We start from the raw sequence: 23,822 nt of genomic DNA, 5'->3' as shown, positions 1-23,822 counted from the left end.
GAGCATTTGGACTCGGGCTCGTTGACTCGACTCAACTGCGCATGCGCAATGACTGAGGCGCGCGCGCCAAACTTGATGTTCGGCAGGTAAATTTCTTGCTCTGTTTTCACTTTTTAAAACTCGCTATACTTGTTAGCTTTTTCATTCAAATGCTCTCATAAGGTGTTTTATGACTTAAGCGAGTTTTTATAATTATTATTATAAACTTATAAAATAAACAGCTGTTAGCATCTTATCTTAGCCGGAACAGGTGAGGTCGGTGAGCTCGCGACAACTTTGGTAGCGCGACATTTTCCTGTCAGACGATTAATTAGTTAATTAACTAGTTAATTAGTGTTTTTTTGCTCGTTAAAGTAACCTATACAATGTGAATATGTTATAAAATTTTTCCTGAAATGAAACTGAAACACTTCCACACAGTATATTTCAGTTATTATGTAGCTGAGTTTATGGTTATGCAATAACGACGTTACAAAGAATCCTAAAGAGATTATTTCTTACCTTTCACTCACAAAAAAAAAAAAAATATGTCTACTCTAAACTGTGCCTTTCTTCTCACTGTCACATTTTGTACCTGTAGAACGTTTATTTTATTAGAAATGTGCCTTATAATGTACATTTAAAACTTCATTCTAAAACTTAATTATGTACCTTAAATGAAAACGCCACTGTGAAACACATGAAATATGTTTATATTGTAATATTTAATATTCACTAAGTTGGCACTAGATAATAACTAAATAATTGGCTGGTGCTGAATTTTCATTAGTCCTGTGAGAAGTTAGCAAGTTAGCATGCTGACGTCACATACAGTTAAAAGATGGAGACCACGTGATCACGTCCTTTCAGGGAGAGCCTGCTAACATTATCAAAACGGGAATCGTCTGCACTCATGAAGTGAGGGATAATCCGATAGCTTCACCATCCACCAGTCCGATCGCAATCACCAGTGTGCGCCTCCTTAAAAACAGCTCTTCAGTAGCTTTCAGATGACACCAGCGCCGTGCCTCTGTGATCTACGGTGCCTGAGAAAGAGGCTGTGGAAATCAGGCATTTTAGCTGACTTTGGAGCTCTGTTTCTGATTAAACTGACACCTCAGGCGTTGCCATGGAACTCGTTATATTTCAATCGATCATTTGCAAAGTTCCTAGTTTATAGAGCAATTGATCATATTTTTGGAGAACCAGAGCCCGGCCCACATAGCCGACCTTGGTGCACTCTCCTGGGCTTGCCCTCTCGCCTCACCCTGATTGTAAACAAATGCTCGTTCACCAACACTCACCTGTAACTACCACTACTCACCTGTAACTACCACTACTAGTGTATAGACACATAGAGCAAAAAAATATGCATATACAATTTTTACATCCTCTACACTGCCAGCTGTTTATTCTACGCATACTGGCATAGGTTATTGTTTCCCGTTTTGGATGCCAATTTGGTAACCCAATAGACAAGTATGCAAGTTTGCTCTCTTTATCTTTTAACTGTGTGGGAGACTAGCAGACTGTTAATTAATAAACTCCTAGTCTGGCAGCATTTTATGTACGAAAGCAGCACACAGTCTTGAATGTCCACTACACTGCATGCTTATTGGACTGTATATCCGAACACAGATTTTGTTTACTTAATGTGACTTTTCTTTGCTTTTTTTTATAATCTGGAAAGCTTAGTTTAGAACTTCGGGTGCACCTCTGATATCCCAAAATGCACTACACTAGGTTAGTGTCCAAACATTATAGCAGAGGGGTTTAGGACACACATGGTGCACTTTACAGTTTGTAGACATAGGAAATATGAAGTTGGATGTTTAATTAAGTCAGTGTTGTTTTATCTTACAGAAGGAGATGGATTCCATGAAGGTGTTAGGGAGCACATTTTTGGACAACCACAAAAAACGCAAGAAGAAAAAGGCTAAGAAAACGAAAAGGGAAAAGTTGGACAAACAGAAATCAAAGCCAAAAGATCAACAGAGTTTGAAGGATTACGCTGACATTTGTGACTCAAACCTTTTTGCACAGTGGCCAGAGATCAAGAAGAAGAAAAGGAAAAAGAAACCTGATGTCAGTTTGAATGAGGAATTTCCCCTTACACAGAATAAAAACCTCAATTTGTCAAAGGGACACAAGCAGAACAGAAAAGGTAACTGTGTTGTGGACACACACACAGTCGAGCATGGTGTCGAGTCAGGTCATGGTGAACAGGAAAAAGTGCAGCCCATTTTAAACTCAATACAAAAAGAAAAGAAACATAAAAGGAGAGTTGTCTTTAACCTGTCGCCCGTGTTGCTTGAACCCAAACCACTTCAAAATCCTTTTGTGGTGAGAGACATCCTTCAAACACAATGCTCCGGCACCGACAAAAAGCCGTCATTTAACAGCATATTTCCTGCAGATGGACGCCACAGCAAGCCAGCCATGGAAGAAAACGGCACGGAGTCTCAAAGTACGTCTGATGACATCAACAGCCAAGATCTGTTCATCACGCAGAAGTCCTTCTCAGATCCCTACATAGACCTCTGCAGCAGCACTAGTGCTGAGGAGGCTCTAGAACCTCAGGGTTATACAGCGTCATCGCCAAGGAAACGGTCATGTCCAGAACATCAGTCTTATACAGCGTCATCACCAAGGAAACAGTCATGTCCAGAACATCAGTCTTATACAGCGTCATCACCAAGGAAACAGTCATGTCCAGAACCTCAGTCTTATACAGCGTCGTCACCAAGGAAACAGTCATGTCCAGAACATCAGTCTTATACAGCGTCGTCACCGGGGAAACAGTCATGTCCAGAACATCAATCTTATACAGCGTCATCGCCAAGGAAACGGTCATGTCCAGAACATCAGTCTTATACAGCGTCATCACCAAGGAAACAGTCATGTCCAGAACATCAGTCTTATACAGCGTCGTCACCAAGGAAACGGTCATGTCCAGAACATCAGTCTTATACAGCATCATCACCAAGGAAACGGTCACGTCCAGAACATCAGTCTTATACAGCGTCATCGCCAAGGAAATGGTCATGTCCAGAACCCCAGTCATTACCAAAGAAAACATGTCCAGCATATCACCCATCACCACCAAGGAAACCGTCACACTGTCACAAACTCGACGCTTCTACTCAGACGGAAAACTTCTTCACCTCTCCTCTCCTTGCTACTTCTCTCAGGTTCCGTCACTGGAGCACATGCACTGAAGTACCGATGGACCTGAGCCTGCCGAAAAGATCCAGGCTTCTCCAGTGGGAAGGCGTCAGTAAAGCCTCCGAAGATCAGCATCATCCAGAGCTGAACGTAACAGACCTGACGCAGAGCGACGACAGCGACTCGCATTTAAAGAGCAAAGCTGACCTGTCCCAGCTGAAAGTGGTTCAGACACGGCTCAACGAGTCCTTCTTCTTCAAGCTGAAGGGAGAGGGGGATTCACCTAAGCCCATGTCACCACTCATGAAGTTCGCAGGGAGTGGCGAGAAGAAGAAGCCGTGACAAAATCAAATTTGTTAAAACAAAAAAATTCAGGTCTGTGGATTTGTTGTTGAGCTAGAATGTTTTAGACAATTAATCCCAAGTTCAGTTTGTTCTGTTTTGGTGTTGATTATATTCCAGAGAGAATTATATTAAATATATACACTGCAAGTCAAATGTGTTTTTGACTAAATAATATAAAATCAGAAAGGTATAATAAAGCAAAGAAGGTATAATAAAGAGAAATGTTTATTGAATTGAGCACTGTTTAAAGGACTTGTTTAAAGACATGTTTAAAATATTTATCACTTTTATTAGGCACAACACGTTTATAATTTCCAGTTAACACTAGCGCTGTGTGAGTCTTTTGTCGGTTTAACAGCTTTACAGTTATTTATAGTCTCATTAGCTCCATACAGACTATACATTGCTTATTTTATTGCTATTCTGTTTAAATAATAATAGTAATTCAACCGTAATACAAACATCAGAAACTTTTGACTGGCAGTGTATATCGTGTGTGTTGCTGTGGACTATATTTACTATACGTTATATTAGGATACACATTTTGATTGGAAGTGTTTTTGAGCTTTCCAACCTCAATGCAATCACAAGAATTTAGACATTCCTCTGCACTGAGAAAAGAACAAAACTGTTAACCTTTGTAAACATTAATGTGAATTTAAAAAAAAAAAAAAATCATTTTCAATAATTCTTCAGCCAAATGCCTTTATAAATTAAAGCTAGATCTGTGTTTAAAGTACAATAAAAGTACAATAGTGAATATTTGTGCATTGGGTTCTTTGAGAGATGGAATGAACTTTTCAGAGAGAATAATTTGTGGGTGTTTGTGTCTGATGGAATGTGAACCTCAAAATGTTCAGGAACGTGTAAATAATCAGAAATATTTTGTACAGATTGCTCCAGTGTTGGAAAATTGGATAAAAACCTCCATAAGAACAGATTCAGTACGACTTCCTGTCATCTTTGTCTCATCGAAACACTCTTGACTGCTGTAGCTTAAAATTGGTGATATACAGTCATGTATATTAGATGTTTATTGATGGACCTCCATTTTATTCTGTTCTTTTCTCAGTACAAAGAGAGGTGTAAATTCTTGCCTGATGATCACACATACATGTCTCTAAAAGGCTCGATACTGAGAATTGGTGTAACTAATGAAACTTGCGTGTTAGAGCTGATCGAAGCTTCATCACTACAAACCACAAATGAAAACATTTTATACTCAGGTTTTAAACATGTCCGGATGTTAGTAAGAATACACGTTTGAACAACTTTCAGGTTGTCTAAATAAAACTTTATTTACATCTTAATTGTGTCGGAACAGCTTGATTCCCATCCATTTCCACAGATGGAAAAAGACGTACACGGGAATAGTGACGGGCAACAACAGACTGTAAAAACACACACTGGTGGTGTCAGTGCAGCCCTGCGGGAAGTTTTCATCCACACTCGAGGAGTACAGGAGGCCAATTAAGGACAGGACCGGGACTAAAACGGTGACTGTAGACAGAGAAAACGGCATTGTGGCTTATTGTGTGTGTGTGTGTGTGTGTGTGTGTGTGTGTGTGTGTGTGAGCAGACAGAAAACACGCCGTTTAAGACTGAGCCGGTTTTTCAGCTCCTACAGTCTCCTTGATCAGACGTGCATCCTGAGGAATCATATTCGGGATGCCATCTAGTATGGGATACGCAATGCCAAGCTCTTCGTTGATTAGTTCATTCGTTGTTTCCTCGTATCTAAAAAGAAAATAAAAAGACATACAGTAGAGCTGTAGTCGAAAAGCATATTCATTACACAGTGAAATATAGATCAGAGGGATTCCAGGGACTTCTTAAGTCTCCTTAACTCCTGAAGTCTTAACTAAATTTCACAGACCCTAAAGAGCTGGGCGATATGACAATACAATATCAATATCACGATACATAAAGTATGACAACATGATTTTTTATAATAATATTTTTGTCCCATTTCCCCTTCCCTTCCCTTCAGTACAGGTTTACTTCATGAATATTAATTAAATGTGTACAATTAGGGGTGACAAAAATATCGCAATTCTAAAAGACATTTCTAAGATACACGATATGTATCACAATATATAGGTTTACTAACAATTTCCCAAGAATTTGTAAAAGCTCTATTTTTACATTCAAACATAAATATTACAAAAATTAAAAAGTAAACACTGAAAACAAGATAAATCTTTAATTATTAAATCAAGCAGAACTCGACATTAACAGGGATACTTATGCTGCCAATAAGTCTAGTCCTTGTTACTAATGTCTATACCTCAAATTCCCTTAAAATAGACTGTGACCTTGACCCTGTCTGGATCAATTCCAAAATCTAATCAGTTCATCTTCTGGTTACAACGATAACTATATATAAATCCTACAAACATTACTAATTTGTTTATTTATTAGAGCCATAAAGCTTTTTATTCTTCAACTTTGCACCAACAGAACACATTATGATCAGACTGACTGATTACTTACAGGCCGACTTGTGTTTGATTTATTGAGGTTTTGGATTAATGACGGTGGTTATTATGATTAAATTTAATGTCTTAAATTTGAAAATCACAGACCCCCTGGCTCAGGTCTCTAGACCCCACTTTGAGAACCACTGACATAAAGCAACATGGCTACACTGAAATGATGGAGAGTAACTACAACTACTACACTTAATTTACAGTGGAGTGCAGAAGTTTGTACACCCCAAGACACTACAAACATGCACACAGGTGAAAACGTGACGAATGGTATGGCCCAGACAAACACGATGTTTCAGAAATGAATCCTTCATCAGCTATTTTTTACTTGATTATGCAGTATATACTAGTGGAAGTCCCTTAATAATGAACTTAATACAGTGTAATTCAGTTTGCTACAATCCTGAATTAAAATTTCCTATTTGTGTTATATAATACACTTTACAGGAAGTAGCAACTCTTTACCCTGTGTAGTGCACTAATAGAGTGAGTACAGAAGCATTTAACATTCAGCCTCGGAAAATAGGAAAAGTAACAGTTAAGTAACAATTTGTTAAGTGTATTTAAGGCAAGACACTAGATGTGAATATGGTAATTTTGTATAAACAATAAATATCCCAATCAAGCTTTGCCAGTGGTTTGCAGATATTCCCTCGGGTATTTCTATTATTTATTATTTAATATCTATTCTAATATTTCTATTAGTGTGACTTTTTCAAAATCTTTCATTTATTGATGCAAATGTGGTTGGTACAATTAAATATGCATACGTTTGCATACTTTATAAAACAAATAAAAAAAAACAAAACAATCTAGCATTTGGATGATGCTGGAAGGAAAATGTTAATTCCACAGTGGAAAGACTTTTACAGAAAAGTTTGTAGGAATATCAATCATTTATCGTTTAACAAAGAAAATAACATGCACTGTTATAAAAATTGTTGTTTTAAAAAAAAAAAAAAAAGTATAAAATCTAACACAAATCAAACAAAAGTCAATATTTTGGGAAATTCCTCTATAACATGCTTCTAATTAGGGATAAGAATGAACATGAAACATTTTATGACTGTAGCTCAGTTCAGCTAGAAACAGATTCTTGGCTCTGGATATGGAAATTTAAAAATGTGGTTTCACTAGGTTTATAATTGAATTTGATGTGTATATCTGGTCATAATAACTAATAAACAGTATATGGACAAAAGTATGTGCACACTTGACCACTGAACGTTCTGTTCCAAAACCATGGACTTTAATATGGAGTTGCTCTCCAATCTGTTATAATAAGCTCCACTCTTCTGGGAAGGCTTTCCACTAGATGTTGGAGCGTGGCTGTGGGGATTTGTGATCATTCAGCTACAAGAGCATTAGTGAGGTCAGGCACTGGTGTTGGTGAGGAGGTCTGGGGTTCAGTCGGTGTTCCAGTTCATCCCAAAGGTGTTCAGTGGGGTTGAGGTCAGGGCTCTGTGCAGGACACTCGAGTTCTTCCTCTCCAACCGTCACACACCATGTCTTCATGGAGCTCGCTTTGTGCACAGGGGCATTGTCATGCTGGAACAGGTTTCAGCCTCTTAGCTCCAGTGAAGGAAAGTTGCTACAGCATACAAAGACTTTCTATACAATTTTGTGCTTCCAACTTTGTGGTAACAGTGTGTGTGTGTGTGTGTGTGCTGGTCAGGTGTACACAATATATGGCTTTTGGCCATACAGACTATTTATTAGAAAACAGGTTTTTCTGAGATATATGAAGTGACCTAATTATAAAGTAGGCGTGGCTTAAGCCTTCAAAATGGCAACATTTGAGATTGTACGGTCATCGCAAATGGATAAAAACAATTAAATTATCATTTTACTGTTGAGTTTTCAGATTTCCCCTATTACTACAGTCTAAGAGGAAACATTATAGATGCAGTTTACCCAAAAAATATATACTGATGTGACAGAAAACATAATTTCTACTTGTAGTGTCTCACCTTAAATTAGACACTTTAGGCTAGATGTTACTTTGGGACTGAAAAGGTGTTTAATGATCATACCTGAGAGGTTTCTTAGACAGAGGACACACAAGAAACTCGAGTAAAGAAACGTCGAACGGCTTTTTCCCAGCGTCCTTCACGCCACCGGAACCGGACAAGTTTCTCTCCCAAATCTGAAGCGGTCGCAGAAATGTCGTGCTATTCACAAATCTGTTATAACTACAATATCCTGTAGCTAATCTCCTCAGCGCATTCTGAGACATGTCCGAGAAAAATCCCAAAACGAGTTCAACCTGTTTTCAGTCTGTTTGTCCGCCTGAAGTTTCCGGTCCGTCTGGAAACTCGTTCCGGAAGAAGCAAAATCCGTGCATACAAACGTTCCTCTAGTGATCGCTGTGGGATTAATTAAGAGAAATTATCTGAAAATGCTTTATAAAAAACATCTGAAAATGTTTTATACACTTTAAATAGGTACTAACTAACTAAAATAATAAGTAAATACACTATTCATATTAATTCAAAATTAAACACTAAGTAAAGACGTCATTTTTTATGTGACCACTAGGCGGCAGTCTTGCATTATTATTATTATTATTATTATTATTATTATTATTATTATTATTATTATTATTATTATTACTGTTGTTGTCATTATTATTATTATTATTATTATTATTATTATTATTATTATTATTATTATTATTATTGTAATGATTATTATTGTTGTTGTTGTTGTTGTCCAACGCTAATGAAAACCTGAGATAATTTTATATATACTTTCAGATTAGATCCGAAATATTACAGCTGTTGTTTTAATATAGTATATAATATATTAATAGATAGACTGTTTTGTCTCTCAGTAAAAATATTTGTCTCTCTGTCTTCCAGGATTGTGGTTTCATGTGAATAAATCACTCTAATTAATTTAGACTATTTTGAAATTCTTTTTAATCATTCAAATATCAACACCAGGTATATAGCTTATAACAGAAACCTATAATCGTGGTGGCAAAATCAGAATTTTGTAAAGTGTGTTCTGTGTTTTGTGCTCTTTATGAAACTTTGCTCTGTGAGACAGAATATCATTTTCCATCCCTGAAGCTGTTTTCCTTTGAGCCCAGAAAGAACACCACTAATAATGAAGATGTTCCCTTCAATAATTCACTTCAATGCCTCAGGGCACAGTGAGAAGTACAATTTACAAATATTTCCCAACCTGGGTCCATCTAACTGCTGCAGACAGACCCGCCGGCTCAGAGGAGCAGCTTCACATACAGCTTGGAGGTATAAGTAAATGGGTCTGGCCCATTATTAGATTGCACTCGATGGGCCATGGACGTGACAAGAAGACTAGAGAAATTGAGTTAATATAGAGGTTTTCAGCATTCTATTTCTGAAGTTGGTGTTCTGGCTCTTGGTTTGCTTTTTGTACCCACAGAAGCATGATGAAGGAGCATTTATTTATATACAGCACATGTAATGAAATGCTGTAAAACAAAAAAGCTTTAAAATAATGAAAGCAAAATAAAAAGTCAAATATAAAAGTAAAAAAAAACTACTATAAGTCAGTAGTTGGCATGACAACGCTTTGCCTTTAAAATGCATCAGTAGTCTCAGGTACACTTCATACGGTTTTATGACAGCTCTGGCTGCTATGTTTCTGAGCATCTTGGAGAATCTGCCGCGGTTCTCCTGGAGATGTTGACTGTCTCACATGCTTCTGTTTTTGCAGATAATCCCTGACAGCCTTCATTCATTTTACTGTCTGAACAGTGGTCTATTGTAATACTTTCTTTACTGATATACATTTTTTTTTTAATCATTTTTATTTTGAAATAAAAAAAAAAATTGTAAATCAAAAAATTATTCTTTACTGATACAATAATGCAGAAGACATCAAATGATCATCTAAGACGAAGTTTGTAAATGTGTAAATATGTCAAATTCAGAACGAGATACAAACTTTTGAACTGATATTTTGATTTTTTGCTGTTAATATCTTATGCTATTTGACTAGTTTTGTTTCTTGATAAAGGAACATCTGTGAAAATTAACATACTAAATGCCTCATTAGTGTAATTTATACTTGTCTTCATTTTGGCTTGGAGGGATACAAACTTTTGCACTCAGCAATTTTCAGACTGATTCACATCTCTGGACCTAAATGTCATTTTGGTCTGGAGTTTTTGCGATGAAGCGGAGTTACTGTGACCACCCGGAATTTGAATATTTTCCCATAATGGCAATTCCTGAAGTGTTTTATTCCTTGTATACTACACCGATTTGCAACAATTCCAACTCATTTATTAAAGAATGACACTTCATGCTGTTTTATCCATTTATAGTTACATTAACGTTGTGGAACAACCACAAAACAAGTTAGTTCCTGTTATTCCTTACATTATAGCAGCTATAAACAGAGGTTCCCTCACTGCCATGCAAGGCACTGTGAATGAGCTGTTGCTATAGAAAAGATAACATATTAGAACAAATGCATCAATATAAACCTGTTATGATATAAACTAGCTGACCAGTCCGAATCAAGACTTCAACAGTGGTCTAAATATTTTCAGGAGATTAAAAACAAATAGAAATCATGCTTAATAATAAATAGTGCAGCTGCAATAAAACTTTAAGAAATACAGGAATTACAGTTACAATGGCTCAAATACATAAATATGAAGGTATATATTTCTCCTATTATTCAAATAGGATTAAGATGGACTGTGGAACTTTGTTTTAAACTTAAAAAGGTGCCAGATTGGAAAAATTATTGAACCCCTGCAGTAAATACACAAAATGTGCCCCCATGACAGATTCTGTAGTTTTATAAAGTCAGAAATAAGCCACGTTTCTGTCTCAAAGTGTTCACGACTGTCTTGAACGTTTTAACAGCCTTATTACAGACACAAAAAATGAAATGGAGGTGCTTTCTTTCTCAGTTAACGTGATTTATGACTAGGCTCAGGAGTAACGAGGCTGGCGCGACCCCTGGGGTCCCCAGATCTCACTTTGAGGACCACTGTGGCAGAAAAAAATGACACCTCTGTTTTAATGAGAAGCAAAAAGGGGAGAATGGGGTCAGTTGTAACATTAATTATATTTTTTGTCAATCATTCTAAAGCTCCATTTTTTTGACACAGGGTAGTTACATTTGACTTTTAACTACTTGTGTAAAACAAATACCATACTCACAGCAACTTATGGTCTCACAGTAACTAATGGTCACACGGCAACTTACGGTCTCACAGCAACTTACGGTCTCACAGCTACTTATGGTCTCACGGTAACTTACGGTCTCACAGCAACTTACGGTCTCACAGCTACTTACGGTCTCACGGTAACTTACGGTCTCACAGCAACTTACGGTCTCACAGTAACTTACGGTCTCACAGCTACTTACGGTCTCACGGTAACTTACGGTCTCACAGCAACTTACGGTCTCACAGTAACTTACGGTCTCACAGTAACTTAAGATCTCACAGTAACTTACAGTCTCGTGGCAACTTACGGTCACACGGCAACTTACGGTCTCACGGCAACTAAAGATCTCACAGCAACTTACGGTCTCACAGCAACTTACGGTCTCACGGCTACTTATGGTCTCACAGTAACTTATGGTCTCACGGCAACTTACGGTCTCACGGCAACTTACGGTCTTACAGTAACTTGCGGTCTGACAGTAACTTACGGTCTCACAGCAACTTACGGTCACACGGCAACTTACGGTCTCGCTGCAATTTACGGTCTCAGAGTAATCAACGGTCTCACAGTAACTTACGGTCTCACAGCAACTTACGGTCGCACGGTAACTTACAGTCTCGCGGCAACTTACGATCTCACGGCAACTTACGGTCTCACAGCAACTTACGGTCTCACAGCAACTTACGGTCTCACAGCAACTTACGATCTCACGGCAACTTACGGTCTCACAGCAACTTACGGTCTCACAGCAACTTACGGTCTCACAGTAATCAACGGTCACACAGCAACTTACGGTCTCACGGCAACTTACAATCTCACGGCAACTTATGATCTCACGGCAACTTACGGTCTCACAGCAACTTACAGTCTCACAGCAACTTACGGTCTCACAGCAACTTACGGTCTCACAGTAATCAACGGTCACACAGCAACTTACGGTCTCACAGCAACTTACGGTCTCACAGCAACTTACGGTCTCACAGTAACTTAAGATCTCACAGCAACTTACGGTCTCACAGTAACTTAAGATCTCACAGTAACTTACGGTCTCACAGTAACTTATGATCTCACAGCAACTTACGGTCTCACAGCAACTTACGATCACACGGCAACTTACGGTCTCACAGCAACTTACGGTCTCACGGCAACTTACGGTCTCACGGCAACTAAAGATCTCACAGTAACTTACGGTTACATAGCAACTTATGGTCTCACAGCAACTTACGGTCTCACAGCTACTTACGGTCTCACAGTAACTTACGGTCTCACAGTAACTTATGGTCTCACAGCAACTTACGGTCTCACAGCAACTTACGGTCTCACAGCAACTAAAGATCTCACAGCAACTTATGGTCTCACAGTTACTTACGGTCTCACAGTAACTTACGGTCACACAGCAATTTACGGTCTCACAGCAACTTACGGTCTCACAGCAATTTACGGTCTCACAACAACTAATGATCTCACAGCAACTTACGGTCTCACAGTAACTTACGGTCTCACAATAACTTACGGTCTCACAGTAACTTATGGTCTCACAGCAACTTACGGTCTCACTGTAATCAACAGTCACACAGCAATTTACGGTCTCACAGCAACTTACGGTCTCACAGCAACTTACAGTCTCACAGCAACTTAGTCTAGCAGCAACTTAAGGTCTCACAGTAACTTACGGTCTCACAGCAACTTACGATCACATGGCAACTTACGGTCTCACAGCAACTTGCAGTCTCACAGTAACTTAAGTTCTCACAGCAACTTAAGTTCTCACAGCAACTTATGGTCTCACAGCAACTTACGGTCTCACAGCAACTTACGGTCTCACAGCAACTTAAGATCTTACGGCAACTTACGGTCTCACAGTAACTTAAGATCTTACGGCAACTTACGGTCTCACAGTAACTTACAGTCTCACGGCAACTTACGGTCTCACGGTAACTTACGATCTCACAGTAACTTACGGTCTCACGGCAACTTATGGTCTCAGTAGCTTATGGTCTTACAGCAACTTATGGTATTGCAGTAACTTAAGTTCTCACAGTAATTAATGGTCCCATGGTAACTTATGGTCATGCTGTAACTTACAATCTCACATGGTCTCACAGTAACTTATGGTCACATGGTAACTAATGGTCTTGCAGTATCTTCTTCATCAAACTAATGCACTCACCTCTAGTAAAACACTCATTCAGATTCCTTAAATAAAAAGATTTATGGATTTGATGGAACACTTATTTTATGATTGGCAGCCTTATAAAATTTCATCTTGTTTGACATCAAATGACCTCCAGACTGCACATCCTCTGTGTTCCGAAGTCAGTGGTTACAATTTTGGATAAAGTGATTCGAACGGAGTTGAAGGGTTAAATGTTCTGGGCCCGAGCTACCCAAAGCTCATCTTAGCTTTTTAGAGGGAGTGCTAAAAGTCATTTCCACATTCCTCGCTTCTAAAATGATCTTTATGCTAGACTGCGCTTGGGGAAAGCAGGTCGCGTTAAGTATACGTGCCGTGAGTAGCTTTTGATTAATGCGGAGGGGTTTTCGTGTCCCTGAGAGAGAACAGGGCTCTGGGAGGAGGCTGCCGTTTTCACTGAGCACGAAATGACTTTGTTGGCGCGGTTAAGGAGGATCTTTAATCTTTGCAGAGAATAAAGTTCCTTTTTACAACCATCAACATAGGAAAGTGTTCCAAGTGTTCCAGTGTTCCAACTCTATAACCACCACTAACAGCTTGTTTGCCTGTCCCAGACCACTATAACTAATTTATCTTCAAATACAATCATTAAAATACTTTTATGTGCATCAATGTGTGAATATGTTTCACATCTCATGCTTGAAACATCGTTTTCCAAGCCTCCTCCATTATGGGTTATGAAAAAAATACATTTTAGTTCATTCACTCAATGCTGTTACCTGAACACATTCACCTCAATGAAATATTTGGATGTTTCCACAGGTATAACAGGAAGTTGCGTCATCCGAATTTCCTGAAGATCACGGGAAGAAGAAAAGTAGGTTCTCTCATTCTTTTTTTTTTAATATCAGTGATATTGTGATACTGTTCACTCTGGTCACTCTGAAAGTACAACTCTGGTATGCAAATTATAGCCTGAAAGTAAATTATTCGAATCATTCCACTGTCATTAATGACCTCATGGTATTAGCATGGATGCTTTTTACCAACATTTTGTGTATTTGCTAATTCTGTGCTAAAAGCTCAGCCCTGTTACTGGACCTACACATTTTTGAATGATTAATTTTCTTAGATTCAGTGCTTTTTTTTTTTTAATCTGTTTTAAGAGTTCCTAGGGCTAAATGGCACCACAATCATGGACTCACTCTTATACTCTAGCAATGAATGAATTTTCTCATTTCTTTCAATACTTTTATTATAAAAAAAAGTTCTTATAAATACTGTTTTGCATTGACAAAATATCATTTGGTGTCATATGCTCATAAAAATGGTTCAACTTAAATTCAACTTCATATGCATCAAACACAGACCTGAGACACATGAGATGGAAAAACAAGAAAATGAACTGAAAATGTACACTCTAAATGCAAGCTACACAGTAGCAAAAAGCTCAATCAAGAAATACAAACAGGATACAATCTTAAAGTCACCCTACACTTTATAAAATATGTATTTTGTGACTAAATACTTCTGTGAGAATTATGTGGTGTTCAAAGTGTGAATATTGTCAATTTCCTGGTTATTTTAAGCCTTTGATACAGTACATGTCCTTTAAAATCTTAACAGATCACACATTTTGTAAGATTTTATGTAAAATTAGAGCCAGTAAGTGACTAAAGATCACATAATAACTTTACTAAAACAAAAGCGAGCTCTTCAAAGCGCTTTTTCGTTTCTCAGACATGGATTTTTTTCCTTGTTTGATCAGTTGTACTATTTCGGTAACCTGTGCTCCTGACACAAGGTTTGCCTCGTTTCAGGAGTTACACTGTATTCACGTCCCTTAATTTTCTTTATTTACTTCCTGTATTTACTTTAGCTATTGATATCCCTATTAGCTATTGATAGCTATATTGATATCTTTTCAGTTCTGAGATGGTGACCTGCATAAGATAAGATAAGAGAAGAGAAGATAGAACTTTATTCATCCCGAGGGAAATTCTTATGCCAGAGGTTGCTCAAACAGATATACGATAGGAATAAAAGACAATATATTAATAAATAAAGTAGTAAAAATAACCACAGTGCGTTATAGAATAGCAAAAAAGTGAGATACTCTAGTAAAAAATAAGTACCCTACTAGAGTATGACTTAAAATATGAAAAGATATCTTACACACTCCATCTCTTTCCAATGCCAAAAAAATTTGTACAGCCTGACTGCAAATTGGGGAAAATTGTGTAACTTTGGCTTTAAAAAAAAACAAAAAAACAAGCCGAGCTAAAAATAAATAAATAAAAAAATACTTCAGCACTCTTTTTTGTTACTTGTCACATTGTATGAGATCCCAATAAAATCTTGCTTGAATTCTGTAACAGACTGTGTGATAATGTGTGTTGTCCATGACAGATTATACAATGAAGATCCTATGAATGTAGACTTGTGATTAAAGAAAATTACTACATTTTTACGAGATCTGGGCTTGTGCAGAAATCATGCTCACACAAAAGTTCTTTAAAGTGAGCTTCAGGTAATAAGCTAAATTATAACAATTAGCATGTTTTTTACATTGACCATATTTGTAGCTGTCCTACATCCTATGCTGTCCTTCTATTGGTGGCTATTTGCCGCTAAATTGGCCGTCAGTGAGGGTCTCACTTTATGCCGCCAATTGCAATTCATCATCAAAGAATTCTTATACAATGTGCAATTTTTGGTAGCATCAGAAAAATTAAGCCAATAATAGTATAGCATAAATCCGGCTTTAGTCTTGAACAAGTGACTGGAAAGTGTAATTACATCATAAAATACAAGAACCAATCATGTTCCAGTATGCAAATACAGCCCATGTATCTGCATCTGTATGTTCTCTGACTTTTGTGACCTCAATTGTGCAATTTTTTGTTGTCTAATAATATATTTTTTAGTGAAACAATGACATTAAGAAATATCTTGTTGAATATAGACCAACAGAAAAAGAGTTATGGATGACTTTAAAACATATTCAGGCAATCGTAACACCTGGAATGAACCAACTACCAGTCACTCCAAATTCAGCTGAATAATCTGATGATGTCTTTAAGTGAGGGACACAGATGCCAAGGTGCTTACAGAACCCTGTAGGATAAAATAGAAAAAAATGGACAGGTTTTAGATAGCAAGCAACAATGGTCCAGTTCGTTTTGTTGATCTTCTTTCCTGCTTGGATTTGTGCGTTTGTACAAATGATTGGCATCCTCACAGCCAGTGGCTTTTACTGTTTAAAGTCTAAATCATCTGATATGCACTGCATATAAGATTCAAGTGTCTAAATTGAGCCTTTGTATATAAAGGCAGAGTTTCTTTGTCAAAAAATTTATCTCCATGTGCAGGCCCGCAGGCGTCGGTGCTCTCAGAGAACTTTAGTAGTCAGTATGTTCGTAATTGTCCACGTTTGAGTTGTGCACGTCTGTAGGACGAGCTGATAGCCGACATCCACTCCGCTGCTCTGGACGATCTCGAGACAGTACCGTGACTCAGTGTTCTGGATGGATCCCCCCTACGAATGTGTGTGTGGGAGAAAAAGAGAGAGAGAGATGTTAAAATGCACGAACATCACCTCCTTATTACACTTACAGAAAAACAAAAAAGATCACCATGATGCATTTCAAATACGCCACTGTCTTGATGTCACTAGTGTTACTTAAAATTTGTGCAGCACTGACAAGAGTGAGATCAGTAAAGAAAAGCCGATATAATTAACCCAACTCTAAGTACCTTCAAGTTCCATCTGAGTCTAAAAAACAAAGCTTGAGGTAATAAAGTGACTCAAACGATGTGACTCAGACTCTTAAATCAAGGTCATGCATAAATTTCTTGAAACGTTCAGCTTACAGATAATAAATACTTCATGAACCGTGGAAGAAACTGACTCTCTACTCACAGACCTCTGAGCTCTATATCTACAGAACAAGGTCAAAAGTCAGCTGATGTTTTTTTTGAAGCTGAGCTTCAAGTATTCTCCATCATCCAGTGTTTAAGGAGGAGGCTGAAACATGATGAAAGCAGAAGCTAGAGATGAAACACCTCCCTGATCTGAAATCCAAAATCTGACACCAAGGCCTTTCTCCTGTCCTATTGCTCCAAGGGCAAACCTAAAGCCTTTTAACATATGAAGCTCTCTGAAACTCGAAGTATTAATTTGATTCTTTTGAAAAGTGAATCAAAAGCTTTTTTTCCTCTAGTAACATGTTCATTTGTCTTCTATAACAATCTCTACAAAACCTACACACACAGTTTCAAACTATTCGTTTGTCTGTATAGCAAGATAGTTTTATATCTATGAATGAACTTTAATTCACCTTTATCATTTTTTTAGTAGTTTAGAATCTACTCAGTATTTTGACACCAATTTTGTGATATGCCAAAAAACCTAGGAAAAAAAGACCATAGCTTGCAAAAGTAGCTTTCACATATTATACAAATTAGCTCCAAATCTAAGTGGGTGGAGCTAAATAGTTATTTTTTAGAAGCCAAGGAGTCAACGGGGAAAAGAATTTTCACAGTACAACTTATGCGTGATGAGATATGGGCCAAAAGTAGAGCTAGCAGACATCTGATACCCAGTACACCAGCGAATATTGCAGATACCAGCAAAACATGGATGGAAACAGATACCAGGGTCTGTATCAAATGGCAAAGATTGAAATTGGATTTGGAAAAGAACTTTATTTTTGGAACTGGAGATATTTACATATAAAGAGCCTTGACAGGGTTTTCTTTTGTTAAGATTGATTTTATTATATTTATACATAAGTGATTTTTGCGTGAAGGCATTGAAGTGCTTCAGTTAAAAAAACATTTTAAAGCTTAATGTGTGTGGGATAGCGAGCGGTGAGATCTTCAGTCATGGCATGGTGAGACAAGCTGAGCTGGTTTCAACTTTTTGCAAATTTCAGGTGGCAGTTGCGTAACAGTGACTAACTGGACAAAAGACATCCTTCCATTGTCCATATGCATTGTACTGCCTAAATATAGTTCTGTCTGGAAATATAATAACTGCAGTGTCTGGTTTCTTCAGCATCTATGACCCAAAAGGTGATGGACACAAAGACAAAAATAAAAGAAGTAAAAAAAAAAACACATTTAAGCAGGAATGCATGTCATTGGATGCTGCTATAAACAGACATAAAATAAATGTATAAGGAATATTTTAACTTCACAAGTCTTTCATATTTCACAGAAATATTCACTGAATGAAGTTTGTGAGAGTAGCCTACTTGACTAAGAAGGTCATTTATTTTTTAATTTCATGTTTGACAGGTTGATTCATGTCCTGCCCTGTAGACAGAAACCTTCCTGGTGAAGGGAGCGGTGGGAAATATTCACACCACATGCAGAGGACACCTACTGTAAGACCTCCATCACAAGCAAGTTTGACATTTTCGGTACAAGAAAATGAGCTAAAATTCTTGTCCATGGTCGTCACACATTAGACAGATATAAAGATGAAAAACACCCTCGAGGTAACACCTGCTGACACAAACAGACTTACTTTCTAATAACGTCTGCACTGCTCAGAAATGAGAAGGGAATTTAATTATAGCAGATGTGTACAGAAAGCAGCTTCAGGAAGCACGGTAAAATCCAAAATCTTAATACATTTTAAACATCCAAGTCCAAGTTTCATGCATTCTTCTGCACATGAATGCTCTAAGAAATGTGTTAAATTCATGTTTGAGACTACTTGAAAAGGAAAATTAACAAACCTCTGGCCAGATTTGGACATTTACTAAGATTTACAGAGGCAGCAGTATAATAATGAGCCGGCTCGGGGAAAGCAGCGTTTAATGAGGCACTGGACTAGAGAAAAAATAATGGCCTTTACCGTGCAGTGAGTGCTGATGACCCTCTCGAATAAAAAATAATGACTGCAGAGGACTGCAAAGACTCACTATTCACACTATCACACACTCACACCAACTCAGAGGTGCTTCATTCACTCTGTTACTGTTACTTTTTTAAATAAATTACACTTTATTTATAAGGGTTGGTTTAATAAGTGGGATGTTTCATTCTTACTCAAGTAAATTTATTTAGACAGAAACGCACTTTTAATGTGCGGCCAGTTTCTTACACTGAAGAAAGTGATTCAGCAGTCCATTAAAAAAACTGTCATTTTTAATTATTAGAATGACCTGAATGCTTTAGGTTCTGTACTAAATTAATTAATGTATATATATGTGGCTAAAACCCAAAGGGTATATTTTACTTAGTTGATATAATATTGCAGCCACGCCATACATGGGTGGGGGCGTGGCTTCGGAACTCAATTTGCATATGGGTCTGAGGAACTAAAAAATGATTTCACTTCGAGATATTATGGAAGGATTGTTTTCGAAATGTCTTGTTTTGTGTTAGCCTGGTGTTATTGGGTTGGGAAATATTTTGCAATATTTTGCAAAGTGTTCTTGTAAAATTTTCTTGGTTCATCCTCTCAGTTGTATTTTATAAAGTTAGCTTGTTGAGTTCTGCTGCTTCAACAGGTTTTTATAAGGACTGGTTCAAGTGCAGGTTCCCATTAGAGCTCAACTTCTGGTTTCAGTTGTTTGGTTACTGCTGGTAATTTAGCATTAATACTGCTAAGTGGGTAGCAAAATCATATGTTTCAAACCGATACACAAAATAGACAAAGCTGTGTATCGTATGTGTGATGTGTCCTTTTTTACACTGATTTCCTGTGTGATTAGAGAAACAAAAAACAGTTTAAGTAATTAATTTAAGCTCTCGTGCATACAATAATTTAAAAAATATGTGAAAGAAAGGAATAATACGTGTATTTACTTGTTTTATTTGTGCAATTGCAATAAACGCAAATGCAAATTGTTGAAGCCTATCCCAGGGGACTCGGGGTATGAGGCAGGGGACACACACACACACCTCCAATCACACACTACAGACAACTTAAAAATGCCAGTCAGCCTACAATGCATGTCTTTGGACCAGAGGAGGAAACTCCTGAAGCACAGGGAGAACATGCAATCTCCACACACACACACACACACACACAGGGTGACAGTGGCAGGAATCAAACCCCCAACCCCAGTGTTGCAAGGCACCAGTGCTAACCACTAAGCTACTGCAAGCTAAACAAGCTATTAGGTTATTATCATTAATGCAAGTGAAAGAAAGTTTGGTGTAGCTCTGATGAGAAGGTTGTTTGTCTTCGCTGTAGCTCTGGAGGCAGAAAATCACAAGAATTTGAGCTGCCTGTGTGACGTGACTGTATGCAGCTAAAGTGGGACGTGACATTGCAGGTGAAGATCCTAAAAATAGACAGTGTTATTTTAGCTACAATGCAATTGACAATGAAATATTTTTACTTCATATGTCATAAATCTCCTGAAATTCTCTCAGTAACAAGTCATTTTTCACCCGCACTCTGTCCTCCATGTTGTTTTTTCTCGCTTCCTCATGAACTGGCGACCTAATTGGTCAGAATGTAAAAAAGCATTTTTATTCCAAACTTTTTTTTTTCAACTTTGTAAGATCTTCTGTGACCAAATGCATTTTTAAAAAAGCGGCCTCATCCACTTGCCCTGTGGCCGCTTCTCACAGGATCACATGAAAAAAGAACAGGAGTGCAAAAGCTCCCTTATTTCTTCAGTCTTTGTTCTTTGTACGACTCTAACACATACTCGCTGTGTTAGACAGATGTGTCAGCATTGCTAACAAGAACATTCTAGCAGGCAGAGAGAGAGAATAAAAAGCAGTATTTTACTACCAAAACACTAGTGTATGTCTGAGGATGAGACGGCTCTTTTCTTCTTTTCAGATGTGAGCCAAGTGACAGTAAAAAACTGATAGACAAATGTCCTGTCTGAGCTCTGATTCATAATAAGCAGATTGTCTGTGTTTTATTGACCAAAGAGACCACAGTCCTGCTCAATTGTTTGCTATTCACTCGCAAAACCAAGGCTTATATCACATCACATGTCAAATTTCATGCCTTTCATGTCCTGTGTCCTTTCCCTTTCAGTGAAATGTGTTTTTTTGACCCATTTTCCCTCCATATTTCTCCTCAATTTGGTCACCAGCCAATTCCCACCTCCTCGTTAACTCTCTCCTATCATACAACAGCTACCAGCCAGGGAGTGTGAAGGCTAACATGTGCTTCCTCTGAAACATGTGAAGCCAACCAACCAGATCTTTTCAAACTGTTGCTCATGCTGTGTAACATTCGGAGGAAATCGCTGTTTGCCCTCTTCCACATCCATGGGCTCACAGACGCCTACAACTGGCTAGTGTCACTGTGATTGACAGGGGAGAGAGAGTATGCCCCTCCCACAGAGAGAGCACGGCCAAATTTGCTTCCTTGGCTGTGGAATTGTCGGGATTCGAACTTACAATCTCCCAACCTCAGGTGAATTTTATTCCTGTTCGATCTGACCATTGTTACAGCTGAAAACCACTAAAGCGTAGTTTTCAGGTGGCTCGTCATAGCAAGGAGTCAAAATCATAAATGCTATGGCTAACCCATAGATTGTGGGTGGTGAGCAGACCTGAGTGAAGAGCCAGGAGAGCTTCATGTGCTTATTCCCAGCGTAGCTGCACTCCAGCAGGCGTGGACGCCCGTTCACGTCCACCAGGCACTTATTATCGTTGTCGTCGATGGTTGGGCTCAAGACGCCGACACGCAACTGCCCCGAGCTGGTGTAGTACACGTTCTGAAATGACATTACGAAGCCTTTATTAAATCTCCAGCTTAGAGGCATAAATACGGTACATACAGAAGAGAAAAATTATTAGACAGAGATATTAAATTTTGACTTGTTGCACAAGGCAAGAAATAACCCACCTACGTTTAAAGATTTTCTAGAAAAGCTTTAATAAAGACGGCGCATTACAGTAAGAAGCTTATGAGGAAGGCAGCTTACATTTTAGAAAATGACAGCCATTCTAAAGTGTTTTTATTCCTTCTTGTCTTACAGCACTTAATACACACACAGTGTCTTACATTTACGGTATTTAGCAGACACCCTTATCCCGAGCGACTTATTTATCATCATTTATTTCGTTTTTTTTATAACCGAGCAGTTGAGGGTTAAGGGCCTTGCACAATGGCCCAGCAGTGGCAGCTTGGCAGTGCTGGGATTTGAACTCATGAAATATCTTATCCACTGAGCTACAACTAAATACTGTACACTGTCTTCAGAGATTTTTAGTTTGTACTTTCATACATTAATTATACACAGTGCAGCCCTGCTCTAGGAGAAAATTTCACACAATAAAAACCTGCTACTGGAATTAGTCGAGAATTATTTCCTTTCTGCTGCACTTTAATAAATATGTCCGCAGAGAGCTGCGTAATGATTGGAAACATCCCATGAGAAGAAAAGCCCAAATCCTCCAGCTTGCTACGTGTTTGATCAGGATCAGTAATGCATGTGTCTTCCTCCTGCTAAGCCCAGAATCATTGCTAAGGCTTTAATCCACGGCTCTGGTGGAAGATGAGGCTTTTCTGGAACAATCTCTGGGAATGTTTTTACAGACACCTGCTCTGGCTGTGAAAGAAAAAAAAAAAATCAATTCCTCAGGTGCTCTCAGGTTGCCTAGATTAGTTTACATGAAACTTTTAAGCACTTTTAACATTGGTCAATTTGTACCTATGAGTAAAGCGCATGGTTTAGCTATATGGGTATTTGATAGGATGTAGCTGGCTAAAGTTTTTTTTCTAATTGGACTACACTGTTGAATTTTTGTGTAAAATTATGAGGAGTATTTATGAATCAAAAAAATAGCTTTAAATACAAAGAATTAAAGAGTCACTTCCATCTTTGAGAGAGGGATGTGAGTCATGAACATTTCCTTTCCAACTATTCTTGGCTGATTGAACTGTTTATTAATTTGTTCACCAAAATTTTTTAGAAGAAACAAAACTAATTTCTGATTGTCTAGATGAACTGCAGCTTATTTTTACTCTGATTTCCTGTTTTGTGCATACATTGTACCTGCTAGTGGTGGCAGTAATTAAAAAGATGTTTTTTAATGGTCCATGGTGACTGGATACATCAGTAACACATTTAAGTGTTTTTGTCCTTTAACTTGTCACCATGTGCCAAACTGTTCTGGTGCCCTGCGTGAGGGAATCTTCAGAGCAAAGAAAGCTGGCCATATCGTTTCACCATCATCATTTCTGTTCACTTCGGTTCTGTCATGTTAGACAGCACTCTACTCCTCCACCATCATCAAAACACCAACTGAGGGAATATCCTGTTCATTGCTCCAGTACAGTTTCATAGACTTTTCAAATTCCTTGCCAATGAGCACTGAAGCTGTTCTGGTGGCTCATGGTGACAACATCTTACTAACACACTCCATTTTAATGAAATGCACTTTTAATGTGGGGCCAGTTCCTTAATTTCTTTTAATTTCTTTTAACAACTACTACTACTACTACTACTACCATTATTATCTGCAATCAGTCCTGTTATCTGCAGTTATTTACAAGTACTTACTGCATTATCTGTCATTTTACTATTATTTATATCAAAC

The 23,822-nt window shown here is 38.0% G+C and overlaps 4 protein-coding genes across 4 annotated transcripts in view; 1 reads left to right on the top strand and 3 right to left on the bottom strand.

The window, feature by feature from the left end:
* si:ch211-176l24.4 (protein SCAF11) lies at positions 1–4,190 on the top strand. Its single transcript, XM_053235400.1, has 2 exons — positions 1–86; positions 1,843–4,190. Exon 2 carries the CDS (start codon positions 1,849–1,851, stop codon positions 3,484–3,486), a length of 1,638 nt encoding a protein of 545 aa, XP_053091375.1. The 5' UTR covers positions 1–86; positions 1,843–1,848; the 3' UTR covers positions 3,487–4,190.
* Positions 4,191–4,761: 571 nt separating this feature from the next.
* Positions 4,762–5,011, bottom strand: LOC113546686 (phosphatidylinositol N-acetylglucosaminyltransferase subunit Y). The gene has a single exon (XM_026946668.3). It carries the CDS (start codon positions 5,009–5,011, stop codon positions 4,796–4,798), a length of 216 nt encoding a protein of 71 aa, XP_026802469.1. The 3' UTR covers positions 4,762–4,795.
* A 10-nt stretch (positions 5,012–5,021) lies between these two features.
* Positions 5,022–8,310, bottom strand: LOC113546685 (protein preY, mitochondrial). The gene is made up of 2 exons (XM_026946666.3): positions 8,012–8,310; positions 5,022–5,226 (listed from the first exon to the last, which is right to left on the bottom strand). Exons 1-2 carry the CDS (start codon positions 8,212–8,214, stop codon positions 5,085–5,087), a joined length of 345 nt encoding a protein of 114 aa, XP_026802467.2. The 5' UTR covers positions 8,215–8,310; the 3' UTR covers positions 5,022–5,084.
* A 6,228-nt stretch (positions 8,311–14,538) lies between these two features.
* galnt18a (UDP-N-acetyl-alpha-D-galactosamine:polypeptide N-acetylgalactosaminyltransferase 18a) overlaps positions 14,539–23,822 on the bottom strand; it is a 73,076-nt gene continuing 63,792 nt past the window's right edge. Inside the window, 2 exon segments of the mRNA XM_026946563.3 lie at positions 14,539–16,827; positions 21,830–21,994. Of these exon segments, the coding sequence (XP_026802364.2) occupies positions 16,681–16,827; positions 21,830–21,994 (312 nt within the window). The 3' untranslated portion in view covers positions 14,539–16,680.

The sequence above is a fragment of the Pangasianodon hypophthalmus genome, chromosome 7, assembly GCF_027358585.1.
Source record: "Pangasianodon hypophthalmus isolate fPanHyp1 chromosome 7, fPanHyp1.pri, whole genome shotgun sequence".
Lineage (NCBI taxonomy): Eukaryota > Metazoa > Chordata > Actinopteri > Siluriformes > Pangasiidae > Pangasianodon > Pangasianodon hypophthalmus.
This window is presented reverse-complemented; position numbering and strand designations above follow the sequence as displayed.